The 17227-nt window shown below is 37.8% G+C and overlaps 1 protein-coding gene across 1 annotated transcript in view; it reads right to left on the bottom strand.

The window, feature by feature from the left end:
• Window positions 1-872: 872 nt before the first annotated feature.
• Window positions 873-17227, bottom strand: part of HMGA1 (high mobility group AT-hook 1) — a 35241-nt gene continuing 18886 nt past the window's right edge. Inside the window, exons 4-5 of the mRNA XM_081949328.1 lie at window positions 9037-9090; window positions 873-2173 (exon numbers count right to left, since the gene is read on the bottom strand). Of these exons, the coding sequence (XP_081805454.1) occupies window positions 2117-2173; window positions 9037-9090 (111 nt within the window). The 3' untranslated portion in view covers window positions 873-2116. The remainder of the gene's footprint in view (window positions 2174-9036; window positions 9091-17227) is intronic.

The following is a 17227-nucleotide window of genomic DNA, read 5'->3' as shown; positions in this document are numbered from 1 at the left end:
CCCACTTATGGCACACGAGCCAAAAAAGGTTCACCATTGCTGCTATATAGTTTCAACGAGCACAGTGTGCATGTAAATGTCTCCTTTGCTACCTTCTGCAAGCACCTCACATTTTTAAAAATTCAAAAATATTTCTAGAAATGTTTGTTGATCCCATATCAGCATTCTAAGGTAAAGTAACAAAGGGTAACTAGTTCATTGCTTGATTTGGAATTCTTCACTTTTCAGAGAATAGAAAACAGCTAAGCTAGAATGGTATAAAATGAGTTGGTGAGTAGCATTCTGACCAGTTTGCTTTCTGCTAAATTGTAACTAGGGAGTGCTTACCATGAGGTTTCAAAATTCTTAGTATAGCTAATATACAGCGCTCTCTCTCTCCATCTATATCTATCTATCATCTATCTATCTATCTATCTATCTATCTATCTATCATCTATCTATCTATCTATCTATCTATCTATCTATCTATCATCTATCTATCTATCTATCTATCTATCTATCTATCTATCTATCATCTATCATCTATCTATCTATGCAGGTCTTGGCGTATTCGGGTCTTTTCCCGTGTAAGGTTGAGAGACCTCGCTGAAACGTTGCCAAGACAATCTCAATCTTACATGGGAAAAGACCCAAATACAACAAGATCAGCATACCTACATCCGTGAAAATCACATACATACATATATCCCTGATAGAAACAAATGAGTGTTTTGAAAAAAAAACGTATAAAGAAAACCATATTTATACTTTCAAAAATTATTCGTCATTTGGGGTTTCCACAATAGAGTTTAGTATTTATAACTGACTCTTAAAATAGTGCCACTTTCACAGAAACTCCCTCTCCCCAATCATTCATCAGTCTGACAAATAAGAGATTTTATATCCCTTTTTAATAGCACAATATAATGTAAAATGTCAGTTCCAGAGAAAAACCAGACAGAACCTGTTGAAATAAAACTTTGTAATCAGTACAGCAGCAACAAAACAGCAGCAATCTATGTTTTAAGAGAATGAAACTCAAAACGTATCCAGAGGTAGTTGTGAATGAAGAAGGAAAACCTTGACAGACAATATATACTGGAAAAACAACTGCTAACTGTGCTATTTCCAAAGGAGAAAAATCACAAAAACCCAAAGAGAGACCACAAAGGGAGAGAATTTTGCCATCCTGCTTTCCTTGGCCATGGCAAAGTCTTGTTCAATATAATTTCTGTGCAGAATGATTGAGCACCAAGTGAAAAAACATTTCAGTTGTACGCTCCATTTGTGCACTGGCAGCCGGGGACAGATGGAGATGGGGGGGAAAAAAAGGGGGGGGCTCTCTGGTTATTGGGGAAAAGATGAGAATTTAGGTCAGATTCACCCCAAACACCTCAGCCTATGCAATTGTAACTGCTCTGGCCTTAAGGCAGCTGATTGGGGGAGGGCAGCATGTTGTCAAGAATACACAAACCCATTGCAAAGCACTAGATTATTTTTGAACTACTGGAAATTGGGTGAAAAGGGTAGGATAACTTCCTCTCAATTATTCTTGCAAATACCTTAATAGTAGGGAAAAATAATGTATCCATCCTTTTAATGTTGTGGCCTTTATCACACTATACTCATTTCCCCGAAAAAAATAAAGCCATCCCAATGCTCTCAAATCTTCCTCCTCGGCAAACTTTCTGCCAGTGCCAAGTTATCCTTTTGGAGAGTATTATGGTCTCTCTAAAGTGGAAATTAGGACTGATAAGGAAGAACTAAGCTGTCCACTCTTTTCAACATGAATAAGTGGTCACTATAAAGATTTATAAACCCCTTCCTCGATAAGGAGTGTTCTGGAGAAATAGATCAAAAAACAGATATAATACAGAACTACATGAATTGGTAGGCTAAACTCTTAACCCTGTCAAATGAGGGGAAAACAAAATATAAAGTTCTCCCATTAAACATTACACATCAAATATGATGGTTGATCTGTTTTACACTGTACCCTAGTGTTGCTGTTTTGACTGTGAGAACGTTGGAGAGATCAGGTCAGGAAAAGGGTGAGGATTCTTCGCTCTTTCCTCAGTCCCAGAACTCAACAAGAAATAGGAAAACTGAGCTGTGAGGTAGAATCAGTTGGCTGTTCTCATTGTTCCTCTTCTGAAGATTCTTGGGAGATGTTGACCTCTTCTTCATCTTTCTCCTACACAGGAAGAAAATAGCATTGGGAAAATCTGCTGCTATATTGTTCTTGTTTTAAGACTAATCCTTATACTGTAGCAGGAGTGAGAAACACCATTCCTCATTGCTGCACAGAGGCAACTGATCCTCCTTCCTTATAGAGCCGTGATGGTGAACCTATGGCACGCACGTCAGAGGTGGCATGCAGAGCCTGCTGGCATGTGCACTGTCGCCTCAGGTCAGATCTCCGTGGCGTTCCTTTCATGAGCTTCTGTTTCCCTGCAAATGACGAAACAAAAGCTCACAAAAGAAAAAGATCTTACCTCTTGCTGTGCTGCCGGTGTTGAGATGCCCTGCCTCCCACCGGCCAGCTAGTTTTCGGGTCTCTGCTGTGTATGTACACACCTTTCAGTTTGGGCATGTACACATGTGCAGTTTGGGTACTCAGGTTCGCCATCATAGTCATAGGAGGAGGAAGGTGGAAATCAAAAGAAGATTTTGATTTCAAGGAATGGCTTTGCTCTTCCCTTTGTAATGCAGACCAGTATGCCCAAGCAAAAACCTGTTCCTTGGTTAGCCTTCATTTGTGGTATAATGTCATCATCAAAGCGCTTACAAAATGAGAAACATCCAAGTTCTAGAGTGTTTGCTTTTGAAGTCTATTCCCATTACAGGTAATTCTTGATTTACGGTCACAATGGAGCCTGGAATTTCAATTGTAAGCCGTTGCAGTTGTAAATCAATGCATCATATGACTGGAATCAATTTGATGACCTTTTCAACGTCAGTCTTAAAGCATGTCACCGTGGCCATAAAACAATGTGATTAAGCAAAACACATTGTTAAATGAATCATGTGGTCATTAAACAAATCCATTCTTCCAAATGGGTGTTTTTTGCCCAAAACTGACAAAACATTGCATTTGTTGTCACCTGACCGATTGGAAATGTGAGCAAACTGCAATGCATCCAAAATGCTATCATGTGACTGGAGAGGCATGCATGTAATGGCAGTTTTAATTGTGACCATCCAGTCTACATTTGAAAACCTACAGCAAGGAGGAGTCCATTCACTGTTCTAGACAAGTAGTTCGACTGCATATAATTTGTTCCCTTTGGAAATACCTCCTAATGTTCAGAGTGAAAAACGGCCAGTTTTTCATTCATTTCTGCCCTCCCCAGCCCCCAGGAGCACTCTGCAAGGCTCCTAAAGGCTATGCACAGCCATTTTGGTGAAGGGGGCAGGGTTTCAGTGTTTAAGATGCACCCAGATTTTCAGCCTCTTTTTTGAGAGGAAAAAAGTGTGTCTCATACTCTGAAAAATATGATAATAACTGCGAGTTTTAAAAAAAAAATATTCTCTTACATAGCATTTTAAGTATACCTTCACATAGTTATTATTCCTCTATACATTTATCATTCTTATACATTTGTTATTTAATTTAATGGGTTATGATAGTTTGGATAGCTTTATTTACCATCCCTTCTTCCTGTTGTAACACCAACTCTTTTTCCCTTTCTTTTCTCCCTCCCTCCCTTCTCTACCTTCTTCCGTCTTCCTCTCCTTCCCCTTCCTTCTTCCCTTGCTTTTCTCCCACTCCTTCTCTTCCCCTTCCTACCCTTTCTCCTTCTCTTCCTCTCCCTTCCATCCTCCTCTCCTTGCCTCTTTCTTCTTTCCCCCATCTTCCTTTCATTTTCTTTCTTTCTTTCTTTCTTTCTTTCTTTCTTTCTTTCTTTCTTTCTTTCTTTCTTTCTTTCTTTCTTTCTTTCTTTCTTTCTTTCTTTCTTTCCTATTATTGTCGGTGTCTCTTTCCGGCCTCAGTTTATATTTCCTTGGGATGATATTTCCGCAGACCCAAATATAATTTGATATAATTTCTTATTCCCTTACCTTTGCTAATCTATCCTAGCTATATTTTCCTCCCCTTTATATCTCGCTTTTGGATGTATACTTATATATTTAATATTTTATTTTCTGTTTTCCCCTCCCCCCCCTTTTCCATTTAACAGTGCCTCGTCTGGGTTCTATATCATCTCCCTATTTTCTTTTCTAGTTTCCTTTCTCTAGCCAATCATAGAATCTTCCCCATGTCTTGAAGTACTCCGATTCCTCTTTATCCTTTATTTTCATTGTCAACCTATTCATCTCTGCATAATCTAACATCTTTTTTATTATCTCTTCATCTGTTGGTAGCTTATTTGATTTCCAATTTTGAGCAAATACAATTCTTGCTGCTGTAGTTACGTGTATAATCAAATAGGCATCCTCTTTCTTGAATTTCTCTGGGATAATACCTAATAAGAATATCTCTGGTCTAAATTCTATTTCTTGTTGTAACATTTTCTTTAACCATACTCTTAGTCCAATATTCCCTTGTTTCTGCACATATCCACCACATATGATAGTAGGAGCCTATTGCTTGTTGACACTTCCTACAATTCGCTGATTTAAAACATTTTGTATAAGTTTTCTTTATAGGCTGTTGACATGGTTAACTTTCCAATAGTTGTTGCCACTTTTCTAGCTCAATCGTGTGCCCAAATTTCTTTGCCCAAGTTAACATTGTATCTTTAACCACTTCTTCTTCTAAACTAGTTCTTAATAGGTAGCTATATAGTTTCTTAATTATTTTTTCTTCCATTCCCATAAATATCTTATCCAGCTCCGAAGTTCCTAAGTTCAAACCGTATTCCTTTTTATATTTTTCATATCTTGCTTGTATTTGCAATTGTGGAAACCATCCTATATCAATCCCTTTTTTTTTCTAATTCTTGTTTTTGTTTTAATTCCCCCCTTTCTGTTAAAATATCTTTATATCTAATGATATTTTTCGCACTACTAATATTTAGATGTGTCAATGCTTCCATTGTTGAAAGCCACATTGGTATTTCTAAATAGTATTTCCCTTTCACTCTTTCCCATATTGTTAACAATCCATTCCTTACATAGTGTCTTTGAAAATAGCCATGTACCTTACTTTTATCATACCACAAAAAAGCATGCCAACCTAGTTGCAAATCGTGACCTTCCAATGTCAATAATCTTGTATTACTCAGTAGAATCCATTCTTTCATCCAAGCTAATCTCGCTGCTTGATAATGCAATTCCCAATTTGGTAATCCAAATTCACCTCGAATTCTTGCATCTTGCAACATTTTTATAGACTCTCTTTTCTGAAGCTACTCCAGCTTTTTTGTGTCTCTGCCTAAGTGCAGGGCCTAGAACTGGACATAAGGTATTCAGGAAAGACCTAACCAGCATTAACACACAATGGAACTAATGAAACAAACCTAATGAGCACATGGATAGGAGGTGGCCATAAAATAATGTTCCCCTCAAACCCCTAACAAAGGGAGCTGCTTCAAACACAGAATTCATCTTGGACTTTTGAGCTGTCATATATTCAAGCTGCCACAAGAGGGATAGAGCAGCATTAAAAACGAAACAAAAAATAGGTCCAATGTTTAAGCTCCTTCTGCGGTCTCCTTAAAAGTTTATCCTACCCAGCAAGTAAATTCCTAATATCCACACTCTTCTAGGCCTAAATAAACAACTATTTGTATATGAGGGGAAAGATTTCTTCCTGGAGGTCTCTCTGGCCTGCTCTTTTAAAATTAAAACAAATGCTATTGGAATGAGATGAGTCATGCTTGAGTGCATGTGTGAGTCAGCAATCTTGACTTCCTTGTGTTTCATTCATAAAAACACACATTTAAACCACTGTGGAATGTGCCTGCCAAGTCTGTTCAGCAAGCTGTAGGGCAAGAGAGATCATTTAGCAAAGGAAGGAAATAATCAACTCTACTTAACCTCTCTCCTTGCTAAAAGAAGACACACAATAAAGGCTTCATTTCCACTCAAGCTCAAAGGACAAGTGGAATGGATCATGAAACATTTGAAGGCTTGCAATTTAAATGGAAATATTATTTTAGTGGAATTTAATACATCCAGGTGATATTACAGATAAGAGGCAGAGCAGATTAAATCCTAAATCAGTTAACAGTTCTTGGAAGTAACCCAATGTCAGTGTTAAGAGGAAATGACCATATTCTTTGGTTTACTATTTTAATTTTCATGAACTGCCCTGCTGCAGTTTTCTTCAAAGAATACTTTATTATTGTCCTTTCCCACATACCAGACTTCTAAGGAAGGGGCTTCAAAAATAACAGCATAATCTGTATAGTTGAACTCATGTATATTCTGGCTGAATATCAACGTTAGCATAATGTAGCAAGTGTGACATTTTAGCAATTGTTGCAGATAACATAAGATTTCTAATTGCCAAACATCCAAGTTTTAAAAAATTAAGGACAAAATTTGCAATTTATTACAATTTTTTTGTAATTGTCTATGTCATGATTTAAAAGAAATGGTTTTTAAAGTGAGCATTGCAAATCTGATTCCCCATTTTGAAAGGCTGCCTGTCTGCTTATTAAGAAAGCTTGCAATTAGCTGTTTCTGGCAAGGACTGCTCCTTATACTTTGATAGCTGGTGACAGATGTGAACTGCAAAGCCATCAGCCACTTTTGATATTCAGACCAATATGGAGTCAGCAGCATGCATCACATTCTAAATTAATGGCACAACCTGTTTTGAATATTTTCAATTTGTTTGTAAGACTAAATGGGATTGTAACGAAAACATTTGTTATGTCCCCAACTCCTTCAATAAATGCTCTTTTCAAGGGCTCTACACAGCCTGGAATCTTTTGCAGATATAGTTTAGCTTATTTTAAAGGAATATATTCTCTTTATAGCTGGGCTACAAATGTAATGCCAACATCCAGCATTCCTGGGCAAGATCCAGTAACACTGATATCTTGACTATTTTTCTCCACAACTCACCTCATCCATGAGGTCCCAGATAAATTTCCTAGAGAAACCTCAAGAATGGAAGTCTACTATTGGCAACGTCATTCTGAATGCGCCTGTGGATTTCTCTGTCCTACTATGTTGTTAAAATTGAGGGAAATTCCCATCAAAATATATGGCAAGCATCCTATAAAGCAGATTATCAGCTTCCAGTATTATGTTTATTTCTATGAATAGCTTAACAGGACATTCCCAAAAATAAAGTAGAAAAATATGAATATTGTATCTGAACTGAAGAGAAACCAGAATAATTGAAATCTGCAGCTCAGACCTGTGCCTCGAAACATGAGCCCTGCCTAGAAATAATGCAATAATAAACTGACGGACTACGTCTTAGGGGCTTAAAAGTGTGATAAAAGCTTTTGTCTCTGTTTGTCTTGTGATAAATGAGTGTTTTGTGACAGGCCATATGCAATGAAGTGCTCTTTGTGATTGGGCAAACCTTCCTTGACAGCCATTTTGTGACCCCACCCTAACATCAAAATATCAAAAATGTCTATTCTTTCAGAAATGGTTCATTTACTATTATTTCTGAGCCCAAATTTGTGATATTTGACAAACTAATTTGGTAATTAATCTGGTACAAAGTATATTTGGGTTTCCCACTTTAATTTTACATGATGTCCGCATTTCAAAGTAGAATTTTATCTGGGTCTCTATAGGAAATTTAAAATGGACACCTGTAAGGTAAATCCCAATCTAGGTGAGTCACTGATTTAAAGGGACTTGCCAAATATTTCTCCAAAGAACATCTAGCCTTTTGTGTTGTTGTAACTTTTATTATAAGATGTATAGAGATAAACGTTAAGAAGTAAGATATACTTCTGCCTGCATAAAGAGGGTATAATGGAACATAATCATCGTCAGAAAGAAAAAATAATCAGCAATTATAGCAAAGACAATCTTGCCTTGTGGTGTATAAATGTAACACAAAAGATGGAGCGCATGATTTTATTAGGATAAATTGGAAAACCTTATTTTTGGGTGGTAAATTCTTGAATGTAGACCAGAATCTCTTCAGGGATTATTAAAAAGAACAATTGCTTTAAGCAATCAAGGCCAGATGAAACTGACTGAAACTCACTCTGCAAGAATGCCATAGTGGCAAAACCAAATCTGTGCTAGTTAACAGAACAAGCCACTTCCTGTTACTCACTTCAGGGCAAGGAGGAATAATTATAAGCTGAAACACAACATGTATAAAATGTTGAAAACATAGGATTAAAACCAAAATAAACCTCAGAAAACCTAAGCAACCAGATTTGGCTTTGATAGGCAACATGCTCTTGAAATTTCTAATAAAGAAGCATTAAGTTTCTTTATGCTGCATCAATCATTTCTGGAAGAGTTTCAAAAACTCATCAGATCCATAAGAGAATTGCATCTCAATGGATATTGTTACAGAAATATTCAAAAATTAGAATAAACCCAACAAAATGTCTCAGTCCTCTTATCTGTCTTTATATCATAGATTTTTCACCTGACATGGTAAACCTGACTCCTGTTGAACATTTTGGTAAAGTGGCTATTGGAGAAGAATCAAAAGCACTGTCAACTCACATTCTGAGATGATGGCACTAAAAGTTGGTGTTAGGGAATGATACCACCAATTTGTTCTTCAGACCTGGTCCCTATGCACCATTTCCATCACCAGGTGCAAGCCCTACCAAAGTAGGCCAAAAAGCGTTACTTTTCAGCCTAGTAATGGTGGAAAAAAATCTATGGTTATATTACATTTTACTAGTGGAAAAGCTAAGACATAGTTTATCAAAGAATTGGGTCAGAAAATTCCATTAGCAAAATTCCAGATTTGTGAACAACAGCTATAAACAATAGAAAACCTGAATATGACAAAATTAATTACATTCACTATATTCATCTCTCTTAATCCAATAATTTCCCCCATCCAGTGTAACCCACTGGTTGCAAACAGATTGAGATTCAAGAAGATAAGAGACTAAAACAACCTCTCTCCCCCCGTTATATAGATACCTCTTTTCAAAATCAACTTACTGTTTTTTTCGGTCGACCTCGAGGCTTCCTTCCAGGTGTTGTTACAGCAGCTTTCTGGAAAAGGAAGACATAAAGATTATCTTTAAATGAAGACCAACATTTCAAGCTATCGCCATCCACATGAAACTGACATTGGTTTTAAGATTGGTTTGCATTTCTTTATTAATTAAAAGGTTGTTGTGATATTGGAGCACTTTTGTTCAGAAAGAGTCCATGAAAAATCAATACCAGTAGCTGGCAATGTTTCTTTTAAAATAATAAATTTTAAATGAAACCATTTTAAAATAGACTGTTTCAACTTAGCATCTTCCAGATGTATAGGATGAACCCCACTATCACAATCTGGGTGTGTGAGAGTAGCAGGAGAAAGACATAGAATTGGTGACCATTTGGTACTATTTTATATATGGTACTATACTATATAAATACTAGAGCTTTGGCTATTAAGCAATATAAGACTTTAAATAAACAAACTAGATAACATATATCTGGGAGGTACCTACCTGGTTGGGGAAGGCTATAGTAGACCAAAGCAAGCAATCTGTATTTCTGCTTGACATCAGGCACTTCATTTTGGAGTTTTTTACCCTTACAAAGTGAGATGTTCAACTTTGGAAATTACACTAGCAACTACCACCTAATTCAACATCAAATATATTTTACTGTATTAGCTAGTAAACTACAATTTATAATGAACAAAGAATGACTTAATAGATGTTATGAAAATATTAGCATTCCTGTATATTATTCTTGATTATTTGGATGGGCATTACGAAAACATATTCAATGTATGAAATTGAAGTTATTTATGAAAAGGCACTCTAATGCTACTAATAAACTGGAAAACAATCCTTAAAATAGTCCTGCTTTTAATTATATTAGAAACAACTTGCCATTGACACAAAAAGCCAATAATGAAAATGAAACAGAACAGTATTGCTCAAGATAGTTTCTATCTGTGATGTGAAATGTTTTTTCTTCATCTGAACACACATAATAATTTAATTTCTACAACTGCTAAACTAAATAAACAAAACCTGAAATGTGGGACATACCACAAATATCCAAGATGATCTCAAAATTCTAAAATTATGGAGAAAGGGACAGCTCCGCAACGGGAGGAAAGCGGAAAGAGAAAGTGTGTCCACCTGGTGAGGAAATCTTATTTTTATAAAAGACTGTCCAAAAAAGATTGAAGTTAAATTAAACTGATAAAGAAAAGGAAATAAGCGGCAAAATTAAGCATCATTGGACAGTGTGTTATCTTTTTTTACTTTTATTTTTTTCTATGGATGGAAGTTTTGTAAACATTTTTTACTTTTTAAAGTGAAAGTACCAGATTTTCCTCTTCTATTTCTTTTTTTGCCTATGGATTAAATATTTTCCTTTATTTCTACAATACTGGTTGGGATGGATTTTTTCTTTTTCTTTTGTTTCATTTAAGAATTTTGTTTCTTCTAAGCCTGAAACATAAAGGAATATAAAGAGGGTAGTAATCTTAGAGGGAAAAGAAGTTACACTGCCACTTGGAGGTTGAGACCTGGAAACATTACTTTTTCTTTTTTCCCTTTAATTATTTTGACCCTGCACTTCAAAGGCTTCAGCTTGTTAAAGAGATGAGCATGGGTTGTTTACATAGGTGCTCTTTGGATGCTTGTTGGTAGCTGGAAAGAAGTGAAAACAAAGATTTGTTTTTAAACTAGAGTGGCAGTGTTTACTAATTGGAAGGTTGGCACGACATCAAAAAGAAACCATAACATTACAACAGATTATGTTTGGAATTCAAAAATTATTAGAAACAACAGGGAGAATTGAGAAGAGATGGGAAAATACTGAAAATATAAATTGTAATGTGGATGGAAATGTGATGGAAAAATGAAAGATATCCAGCAAATGGAAAAAGTGGAGGCTAGTGTCCTAAGGGAAAAATGAACAAAGAGGCAAGATAACCGTGGATATTGACAGTGAACTGAGTGTGGTTGGAGATGGAAAGAGTGGAACAAGGAAAGGGAAGATAGATGGAAAGGTGCTTTACTCCAGATTTCAAGATATAGAAGAAGAAAAAAGAGAAGAATTGATGGGTTTAAGGAGAGAAACCTTAACAAAAATACTACTGATAACCAAAGATAATCTGATTAAAGAAGCTGATGGAGGGTTTCGAGATTTTACAAGATAGGTAACAAGCAACAAGTTACAAAGAGAAGTCCAAACAAACTTGATTAAGGAAATAACCAGAAGACTAATTCCACAAATGGCAAAAGAAATAGGACTACACTATTATTGGAAAGACACAGGTTGAGATAAGAAAATTAATAATAAAACACTAGTTAAATTTAGTTAAAATTAGAGCATTATGTTAAAAATGTAGTGATAATGGATAGTTAGATAAAAAATTGATAATGATAACAATGTATACATATGTATTGATTTGATAAGAGGAAATTTGGTATAAATTTTAAATGGTGAATAAAGGGGAAAAAGTTAAGTTAAACTTAGTCAAACTATTGTTAAATGACTGATAATGATAATAATGTAATAATTTGTATTGACATGATAAAAGGGAAGTTGGATATAAATTGTAAACAATGATTAAGAAAAGAGGTCTAAAAATTGTTATTAAACATAATTAATTTTTATTTTGAATGTGTTATAAAGATATAATGTGGCTGGATGATATTGAAAATAGATAAGGGAATGCCATTATGTGGTTTTGTTTTAAATTTTGGAATGTTTGTTATAAAGGGACGTTAAAACAACTATAGTCATATGAAGGATGATGTATGATGATAGCAATATATATAAATATATTTGATGTAAAATATATAACTTGATATGAATCATAGGTGATGACTGTGGAAGAGATGCACGAAAGTTCTTTGTAACCAATTGACACACTTTCTACAATTTGTAATGGAAGATGATTTTAAGGTGTTTGTGTTTATTCAAAAAAAATTATATATATATAAAAAATCCTAAAATTATAATCTGAGGATGTGATTCATAAACTTGAATACTTGGTTTGGCAAAAATCTTTTTCAGTTGGCCTTGGTCTTGTCTTTTGGCATCAGAGCCACTAGTCCCTCCCTTGTTATTCTTCACCATCACTGCTACTTTCAACAGGACCCATCTGGGTTCTAATACCATGACTCAGAGTATGCAGGATATGAGTCGTATATTTTCAAGAGAGTTTTGAAACCAAATACAAATACACACTTGTGTTCATGAAACCTTCTACAAATCTCTTTCCTACTAAAATTATTCCCTAGCATTTTTATATACTAGGCAGGGGTCAGGAAGAGGACCAACATCTGCCCTCTTACCATAATCTGACTGGCCTTTTAGATAGTTAGTACTCTGCCAGGTCTTTGCTTTTGGTTACAGCATCCCAAAACATTCTTACTCTGTATACAGCCCAGTTCCATTTTTCTGCTTTAATTGCAGTAAGGCAAACTCTGGATGTGTAGTTCAAAGCAGGAGGTTATTTAAGTGCCAGGTTATTCCACATGCCAAACATCGTCTGAAATAGTTCCAAACACCAGATGAGGAACTATCACTTGGATACTGGATCATTTGGATACTGGAGTAGAAAAGTGCTTTGGGAAGTAGATCATGTCCATGGCATGTTGCAATCCCATTTAACTATACAGAGGCAGCTGTAGGAGACACAGTCAGGCCAAAAGCAAAAGCTTGGTATTCACAATAACCTGTACTTACTGCAGAGCATGGTTATGGCTATTTTGGATTCAAAAGGCCCCAGGAACATACTTGTTCTGTATAGTAACAGCAACAATGTTAAAGAGCTGACTGCTAGGAGGAGGTTGCCCATTAGCAAAGGCTAAAAAATATTCCCGCATGATGCGGAGTACTGTTGTTGTATGCAAATATATCTAATGTTTTCTCCAAATCACAGAATAGGCTCGTTATGGTCACTTCAGAACCGGAACAGAACATTTGTAATTCATATATCAGTAGGAACTGGAAGCCCCTTTTTAATAAGGTCTTGCTGTTACTCTTGAAAAAGAAAACACAATGGCCGCAGGGAGCCAGATGCATAACAAACAGAAGCAAATGTCTCCAGAACTTGGTTCATGTTCTCTTCTTGCTACATTTTATAATTTGAACAGATGGTGAGAGGCTTGGGCTAAGCTGAGGTGTCCACTGAAATAGCCTTGGCAGCTTGGCTGCCAAATCAGGATCAAGCATCTGTTGCTCCAAAGCATCTGGAACAATGAAGATTCTTTTTGGTATCATCTAGTTGAACAACTTGGAGAGCGAGCAGGTGAAGAAAGACCATCCCCTCGGGCCTAGTATTTCTGATTACATACTGCATAAACAGCTGCCAGGTCATCAGCTCTGGGGTCATTTATTCATTTCCTTGCTTTATTCCCAACCTTCACTCAGTTTCAGCCATACAGCACCTGATAAGATACATCAAGCCTTTATTCCTAACCAGCATGCGAATGGCACAGTCAATGTGCCATTAAGGATTGGCAATCACATAACAGAGAAAGCTAGGAGGTCAAGGTCTCCATATTCAGAGGGATGGGAGAGAGAGAAGCTACCCAATCTAGAAAACTATAATCTTCCTTCTGTGAGTGGGACATATCCCTTTCTATTCTTTACAGATTTACGAACTCCAGCTGCTCGGAGACAGACTTGCATGCACGCACACACACATACACTCACAAGCAAATGTCACCAGCTGTCCAGCTAATTCAAGTATCTTTTACTCAAAATCCTAGATTTGGATGTCAATAGAACTCAATAGAGGCCTGGCTGCAACTGTTTGAAGGTAAGGAGTAGGGCCTAGGACTCTAGCTTAATTTTACCTGTGCACCCTGGAGTATGCAGGATCTTAATTAGGGCTTATTTTTTGGGGGGGAGGAGGTAGGGCTTATATTGGGCACGTGTTTAAAAAATCAAGTTAGAACTTACTTTCGGGGTAGGTCATATTTTCGGGAAAACGCCGACAAGTGGGGGGTTTGTTTGGTTTTTTTGCAGATTTCTCATTCTCAGTTAACAGTTAACAAGAGTGGTGATGAAATCTGGAGAGCCTCAATACTGTTGTTTCCTAACTTATGTATTCATATAGGTTTAAAGCAGATGTTATTTCAGAAAATGGTGTCGCTGTCATCTGAATATTTCACAGGATACTAGTAAAATTGATAACAGGAAAACATATAAGGCAGAATTCACATCAATAGAAGGGTGCTCCTTTCCACCCATATTTACAAATTCTACCTTTCAAAAACTTTCCAAATATTATGAGACAAAACCCCATGGGAAGTAAACCTTTACTTTAAGTAAAGGTTCCCCTGCACATGCATGCTAGTCGTTTCCGGCTCTAAGGGCAGTGCTCATCCCTGTTTCTAAGCCGAAGAGCCAGCGCTGTCCGAAGACATCTCTGTGGTCATGTGGTTGGCATGACTCAATGCCAAAGGCGCACGGAGCACTGCTCCCTTCCCACCAAAGGTGCTCCCTATTTTTCTACTTGTATTTTTTATATGCTTTTGAACTGTCAGGTTGGCAGAAACTGGGACAAGTAACGGGAGCTCACCCCGTTACGCAGCACTAGGGATTTGAACCGCTGATCTGGCGACCTTCTAATCGACAAGCTCAGCATCTTAGCCACCACGTCCTATGGTACTTTAGGTCCTATTTTATTATCAGATGAACAACCAGACCTAGAATTCTTATATTCTTCTTGTGCTATCCAGTTTTATCCTAGAACGTTAAAAGATATCAAATTGATATACACAAACAGATAAAGAATTGGAAAATGTTATATTTAAAAGAGAAAAAAAAACCAAAATGGAAGATACAATAGTTCATTTGAGAAAAAAATAAGAGAAAATACACAACTTTTCTAGAGTCCTAACTCATCTCTTATAATGGTATGTAGAAATGACCTTGAGAGAGAAGAAAAAGCTGTAGTTGGATAAAGGCATATTAGCCAGCAGAAGGACATTTGAGTGTAGCAAAATTCTCATAAGCGATTCTCCCTAGTTTTTGGGGCTGTAAAGGTGACGGGAGAATGTACTTTCATACTTGCAAGATTCTGTTGATGTAACTTACAAATGGCAGAGCAAATATTTTTGGATGTGCTTCAACACTGGAGGTTTTAAAGAAGAGATTGGACAACTATTTGTCTGAAATGCTATAGGGTTTTCAGCTTAAACCAGTGGTTGGACTAGAGGACCTCCAGGGTCTCTTCCAATTCTTTTATTCCTGTCTGGATTACTTTGCAAGGCTGACTTCAATCTTTCTACTCTGAAAGTACACCCCCCCCATTGCCTTCACAGCCCCAAAAACTATGGAGAATCACTTCTGAGAAGTTTGCTACACCCACATTTTTATTATGAGACTAAGCTGCCTTTTAACCAACTGTTGACATGGCTGCAGCCCCCATACTATTACAGTTCTTTCCTGCAGATACTCCTTGATCTATAACTATGATGCCGAACCTGTGGCACGCGTGCTAGAAATGGCATGCAGAGCCCTCTCCATGGGCACATGCACCATTGCCAGCTACTCTTCTGGTTTCCGATGCACTGGCCAGCTGGTCTTTGCGGGTGCCAGAGCATCAGAAAATGGCCTGAAAAGCAGCCAAAACAGGTCATTTTGGGGCCCTTTTTCAGGTCATTTTTGAGCCATTTTGACTCAAAAATGGCCTGAAAAATGACTCCCAAAACAGCTTGAAAATGGCCCAAAAAGCAAGCTGTTTTTCTGGCCAAAAGGCCTGAAAAACAGGCGAAAAACAGGCATGCGCACACTGGCCAGCTGGTCTTCTTGTTCCCAGTGCTCTGGCACACACACATGCGTGCATGTTCCAGTTTGGGCACTCGATGCCAAAAAGGTTTGCCATCCCTGACCTATAACCATTTGTTGAGTGACAGTTTGAAGTTACAGCATTGAATGACCATTTTTCACACTTACGACAGCATCCCTATGGTTACGTGATCAAAATTCAGATGCTTGTCAACTAGCATGTATTTATGATGGTTGCAGTGCCCCAGGCCCTTTTGCAACCCTCTGATGGGCAAAATCAATAGGGAAGCCAGATTCACTTAACAACCATATTACTAGCTTAACAAGTGCAGTGATTCACATCTAACCAGATTCTCAGTCACCCAGGTCATGGTTGTCCCAAGGTGTTTTTTTTCACAAGGCAACTTTTTCCCCCCTTGAAGATGTGTTGCTTCTCATCCAAGCTTTTTCAGTTCTGACCGTCAGCAACACATCCTCAAGGAAAACCCAAGGAAATACAGTTGCCTTTTGAAAATGCAATGATTCACTTAACAACTGTGGCAGAAAAGGTTGTAAAATGGGGCAAAACTCATTTAACCTGTGGCTGGTTCATTCTTCCATGGATCACTGTTCCCTCTAAACTGCGCGGCTGCGCAGGTGACAACAGAACACCGAGCAGCAGTATCCAACTGACGCGCACTGATCTTTAGCATGATGGACTTTAGTCTGCAGGCGGCTCAGAGGCTTCTGTCAGCTGGGCCAGGATATTATAGCGCCTAGCTACGCCCAGAAGAGGGCGGGTCTTTGGCCAACAGAAACGTGGCCGCGTAGGGTTACGATTGGGCTCCCTCCGCCAGCGCGCGGCTGATTGACAGAGATGCTGTTCCCTCCTGGATCAGTTATTAAGGGGGGCCGCAGCAGCAGCCAACTCTCCGTGGGATGTGCACAGCATGTTTCTGTCGCCGTTTGTCAGCTAAGATCCCATGGCTGTGCTCCCCGCCATTGGCTCAGCTTTAGAGATGCGGGTGTGCGGGAGGCGCTCGGCCACACAAGCAAGTGGAAACCCATGCCGGGTGTGCACGTGTTTTGTGAATCCAGCCTCTGCATTCAGAGCATTGGGGCTCGAGGCTTTTTTCGTAGGAAGGGGGAGTCGAGCTGGTGCTCCGCAGATTTTATTTGATTTTATTGCTCGAAAAGAAAAAGAAAATAGAGGCTTCGGGGTCCGCCCGGACCGGAAAGTCAAAATCCGGAAAATTAACCTTGTTTAGGAAAGTTTTGCGCTGATGGAAAAATAGTATTTTTCCAGTGAAAGTTTTTTCCCTACTTTTCCTTGTTTGCTTTTTTAGCCTCTATTCCTTCTCTTTCTCCCTTTTTTCCTTTCTTTTTCTTTCCTTCCTTCTTTCTTTCTTTTTTCTGCCTCTTTTTCTTATCCTCCCTCCCTCCC

Source organism: Natrix helvetica (assembly GCF_964273705.1).
Source record: "Natrix helvetica genome assembly, chromosome: 3".
Lineage (NCBI taxonomy): Eukaryota > Metazoa > Chordata > Lepidosauria > Squamata > Natricidae > Natrix > Natrix helvetica.
The sequence above is the reverse complement of the archived record's forward strand: the minus strand, read 5'-3'. Positions and strand labels throughout refer to the sequence as shown.